This window comes from Quercus lobata, chromosome 7, assembly GCF_001633185.2.
Source record: "Quercus lobata isolate SW786 chromosome 7, ValleyOak3.0 Primary Assembly, whole genome shotgun sequence".
NCBI lineage: Eukaryota > Viridiplantae > Streptophyta > Magnoliopsida > Fagales > Fagaceae > Quercus > Quercus lobata.
In genome coordinates this window covers 37,933,362-37,939,023 of record NC_044910.1, presented here as the reverse complement: position 1 = coordinate 37,939,023, position 5,662 = coordinate 37,933,362, and the positions used below count along the sequence as shown (strand labels likewise).

At 32.6% G+C, this 5,662-nt stretch overlaps 1 protein-coding gene across 1 annotated transcript; it reads right to left on the bottom strand.

Moving 5' to 3' along the window:
- Positions 1-3,923: 3,923 nt before the first annotated feature.
- On the bottom strand, positions 3,924-5,376 carry LOC115953780 (tropinone reductase-like 1). The gene is made up of 2 exons (XM_031071577.1): positions 5,246-5,376; positions 3,924-4,794 (listed from the first exon to the last, which is right to left on the bottom strand). Exons 1-2 carry the CDS (start codon positions 5,254-5,256, stop codon positions 3,993-3,995), a joined length of 813 nt encoding a protein of 270 aa, XP_030927437.1. The 5' UTR covers positions 5,257-5,376; the 3' UTR covers positions 3,924-3,992.
- Between the last annotated feature and the right edge of the window lie 286 nt (positions 5,377-5,662).

Sequence of the window (5,662 nt, the reverse complement as noted above, 5' to 3'; positions counted from 1 at the left end):
AGTTCATTTAGGATGAACTCAACGGGTCTTGATGGGCATAGGAAAACCCAGATCAAATAGGAAATGAACAAAAGAATTGAATATTCACAGCAAAACCCAGATCAAATAAGAAATGAGAGTAGACAGCAAAAGCCAAAACAAAAAAGGTGATGGTTCATTTAGGATGAACTCAACGGGTCTTAATGGGCACAGGTAGGCCATCGACCCGTAATCCTTCCACTGTCAGGGGCGGGAGGTTGTCACTGCTCTGTGAAACCAGCCTCAAGCAGTTCCCTCCACTCTAGAAACCATGAGACCCAGAGCCTTCGCCCAAGTCATATGGTTCAACCCTTGGCTTGAAATGGGCAGGCCAACTGTTGGCCACCTCGCACCCGACTTAATTAAGTTGTCCCACAGTCCCATCACATTAATGTCCCTGCGAAGGTTACAAGCTCTCGCTACTGAGCTCGGCGATTGAAAAAATGATTTACGCCTATTATAAAGTATAGTTTTTTCTTGTACTTGAGCGGTGTGGGACTGATGCTTGTTTTCATTTTCGGGTGCAAACTTCTCATTTTAAACACGCCCCCCCATTTAAGTGATTAGTCCTGAAAGTTCTAGTCCTTGATAGGTGGAGATGTACATCAATTATTTGTTTAAATATCACTTTAATTTAACAAATTTTTTTATCATTTAGGTGGCTCAAATTGGATCACGCATACCATCCATTAGTTCAATGATAAAAAAAAAAATTGAGAGGAAGAATTTGGAGTTGGGTGCATTATCCATTATTGTGTAAATCATGCATATGCACTGTACAATAAAATAAAATTACATAGGCACTGTACAAGTATATATGGATTTAAATTATTCTCTCTCTTTTATTTTTTTTGGATATACGCATGAGTTTACTCTTTTTTTATTGAGTTTTTGATGATTTATTTATATTATACCATTTGTCTTTTGCACATCATTAATTCACCTAGAACAAAAATTTTTAAAAATTTAATAGGACACGTGGCGCAAAAGTAGATAACAATTGGAATCCAATTTAAAATGTAATTGGATTTTCTCACAGCTTTACCTATTAATATATAACTAGCCTGTAACCCCATATATATGCATGAATATACTTAAAAAATATATATTAAGAGGCACAGTAAAATAATCTTACATATGTAATTTAAATATGATTGATAGTCATTCTTATATATATATATATATATATATTATATTTTTAACTCTTTAAAAAATTTTCTAAAAATGTTATTAGGTAGAAAATGTAAATTATTCATTTTAAAATTTTTTTTATGTTCATTAATTCTAAACTTTTTGGTTTTTGTACACAATAACTCACTTGAATGGATATTTATGATATGGTCCCACATTTGATTCCAAAATTAAGAAATAAAACTCTCTCTAAAAATAAATAATTTAGGACACATGTCGCAAAATTGAACTTCAATTGTAGAATCTAATTGGATTTTCTCTAAAATTTGCATATTAATATATATATATATATATATATATATATATATATATATATATAGATAGATAGATAGATAGATAGATAGATGACTTAGAAATTTGAATTGTTTTTAATTCTAAAAAAAAAAAAAAAGGGCTCATAAAGTGTTAGATATATGATTATGTTTTTCATGATTTTCATATTGGACTCATCATTTTCTATTCTAAATTAACTCATTTGATACAAAAGTTAAAAAAAACTTCGATTAGATGGAACACGTGCAGTAAAATTAAACTCTAATTGAAATCTAATTTTTACACTAAACTAACTAACTTGGTTCAAATTTTTAAAATTTTTGATTAGATGGGACTATTTATATATATATATATATATATGATTTATAAATTTGAATTGTTTTTAGTTGTACAAAAAAAAAGGCTTATAAATATAAAAATCATTCAAAAATTACGTTTTTATTTTTTATGGTTTACTTATATTGGACTCCTTGTTTTTTTACTCTAAATTAACTCATTTGGTACAAAAATAAAAAACTTAAATTAGATGGGACACATGTCGCAAAATTAAACTTTAATTGAAATTCAATTTTTACATTGAATTAACTTGGCATAAAAATTTAAAATCTTAGATTAGATGGGACACATGGCTCAAAATTAGACTCTAATTAAATTTCAATTTGAAATCTAATTGGATTTTCTCTCTGCCTTACCTATTATTATATATATATATATATATATATATATATATATATTGTGGGGCCCAAATAATTTATGGGCCAGGCCCATTTACTCGTGGGGAGTCCAAAGGTCCAAGCCGAGGAGGACTATGGCCCAAGCTTGATAATATAAAGCACAAGATAGCCTTGGGGTACAGCCGAGGACAGTTCAGTCCTCAGCAGACCCAAAGTCCCGCCGGGAAGAGGGGTAAAAACAGTATAGAACCAAAACTTGGAAGAAAAATCTAAAATATCCAGGAAAGCTGTCCTTACTGCCATTCAATACTCTGAACCTGACAGAGCCGTCTTCTTCGACTTTTACAACCATCCCCAACGACTTTGGGTATGGGTTGATGGGACAAGTATCAGTCTTGGAAAGGTTGACTCTATACGTGGACGAAAGACAGTGAACGCAGGCTAGTATAAAATGAAAAATAAGCAATCTAAAGAGAAGGCTGGGAAAAATGGCCAAAAACCAGAGCCTCCCAGCCCACCTTCAGGAGAAAGACTTCAGGGGTGAAGAAAACTTAGCCATGCATGAACACCACGAGAAACCCATCGCCTGGTGACCAAGGCCTAGCCTTTCAAACCCACGCTCTACAAATGATATTGTTTGGGCCATTTCTCGTACGAACCCAACACAGTTACGATTCGTCACGAATCGTGCCCTTACATATATATATATATATATATATATATTTATATAGATTAGTGTGTAATCCTATGCATATGCACGAGAACAATTAAAAACATTCACAATTGCATGGTTTTAATTTTACATTTAATTAGTTTTAGACACTTCAATATTTTCACCCAATAATTTACTTATCACAAAAATTAAAAACTTAGATGGACATGTGGCAGAAAATTGGATTCCAATTGAAATCCAATTTAGAATTTAATTAGATTTGGACTCTTTGATTTTTACACTCAATAATTCACTTTGCACAAAATTAAAAATTAAATGGAACACATGGCGCAAAATTAAGAATTTAATTAAAATCTAATTGGATTTTCTTCGAGCTTATATATATATATATATATATATATATAGATATAGGATTGGGTTCAAGTTACACCTAATGTAACTTTAAATAATTTTACACCAACTAATAATTTGTTATAGAATTTATATTTTAAAAATCTCATTATTGAATTACATATTCTATATGTTCTTCACATTCATTCCAATTTTCATATCAATTGAATGTTATTTACCATTCGATAGATAAACTCATATTTTATGCATTATTTTAAATTACAAAAATTTGAAATTAAACAATTGATTAATGACATGGCTATTAATATTTTATTACTTTGAGATTTTGCAAGTATAGAGAATATTCGAAAATAATGTAATTTAATGGTGGATTTGTCAAAATTTATATCTAATTAAAAAATATTAAGTAGTATAATATTACTTAGAGTTACATCAGGTATAACTTGAACTCATCCCTCCACACACACATGCACATATATATATATATATATATATATATGGGAAAAACTTGTAACCTGATGTTCACGGGAGAACACATTTAATTAGTAATAGAAAATGTAGTCAAAAGTTCTACCTTGGGTAAGGTAGAACTTGCCAAAAGTGGTTAGTTTTTATTTCCTTTTTCAAAGTAAACGGCATGGATCTTTATTGATTGAAAGTAATAAAATTACAAAACCAGAACTAAAGTGGTAAGCTGTGATTATACACTAATCACAGCATATCAATTTTAAACACTAACGAAGTCACAAAGACACTTATTGTTATACATTCCATGCAACAGTAAACAAGAGTTGGGGAGTAGTACTCAAATTCTAACCCATGAAGGCGCTAAAAATATTCACCATGTTAGGATTCACCACACTATACCCTCCATCTACCAAAAGGTTGAGCCCGCTTATATAATTTGCTTCATCGCTAGCCAAGTATAGTGCTGCTCGTGCTACATCTTCTGCCTTGAGAATTTGTCCCTTTAGATTACCAACAAGATTACTTAGTGCGTCTTCTGCTTGAGACTTATCAGCTTCACTAATCTCTGAAGACATACCAGTCCCCACGACTGCAAATGGAGACACACAATTTACTCTTATACCATATTGGCCAAGCTCAGCTGCCAAGCCTTTAGCTACCCCCACAATTGCCCACTTTGAGGCTGCATAAGCATGACTTGAAATTCCTGCTATTGCTGAGACCGCACTAGAAGTAAATAGTATGCATCCTTTGCGCTGTGGTACCATAACCCTTGCGGCATGTTTGGCTCCTAGAAAAGAGCCAACCAAGTTCACGCTAATAGTTTGCTCTAGATCTGACTTCTTTGTATCCAGAATTCTCCCTAATGGGCTAGGGCTGTCTATGATGCCCGCATTGTTATACATTATATCAAGTTGTCCATGTTTGGCAACGGTGGTGTCAATAAGATTGCAGATATCATCTTCATTTGTCACATCGCAATGGATGTAGCTAACATTTTTCCCAAGCTTATCTGCAATTTCTTGGCCTAGGTTATCTTGTACATCAGCAATGACAACCTTGGCACCGTGTTCATGGAAGAGATGCACGGTACTTGCTCCAATCCCGCTTGCTCCACCAGTTATGATTGCCACCTTGCCGTCTAGCCTGAAGATGGAATTGAATTAGTAGAGGAACATGGCAGAATTTCCACATGTAAAATCAAGTCTGATTCAAAACTTGAGTAATATGTTGTACTATTTCTGGTTACATTATATAAAATATAATATAAGCCTATGCCAAATCAAATTAAAGTTTCATGTTTCAACGGTTCAACTTTTAAAATCTCTGAAAATGACAAAAAGAAAAATAAGTTGTTTGAGCATCATCTTGTGTTGAGTAAACTTGAGTGGAACTTTAAGGTACTAATCTTTTAAATTGAATTTAGTCGACGCAGTATACCCCATGCATATGCGCCATATCACTAGCCAAAAATGTTGTTTACTCCAACAATAAAACATGCTACAAAAGGTATATATTAATGAAAATAATGAAAATAACGTAAAGCAAAACATGCATAAAGCAATGTAAGAACTTAGTGAACCACATAGTTTCTGACCTTTTTGCCATTGCTAACAGGGAGAAGGAGACAAAGAGGAATATTTGTAACCCTTCGAAGTATGGGAATAGATTGTCGATGACCTTTGATTTATATGCTCAAAGCAAAGACAAAGAAGAGGGATCGTGCCACAAGTAGCCTCATGAATTTATCGAGTTAAATTTATAGTATAAGCTCCGAAGCCTAAAATCGTACTCGCTTGGCAAGTGGGTTGGTTATTTATTTATTTTAATTTTTTATTAAATTATAAGGGGAGTGTTTATTATTTATGAGCCCTTTTTTAGTTCATTATTTAGTTCATTCAATAAAGTGTTAGGTCGGCTGCATTATTTAGTTCATTCAATAATCTTCATTAGGTTGGCCGCATTATTTTGTTCATTCATGTGGCAACTCATGACTCATGAGTAACTTTCTAAA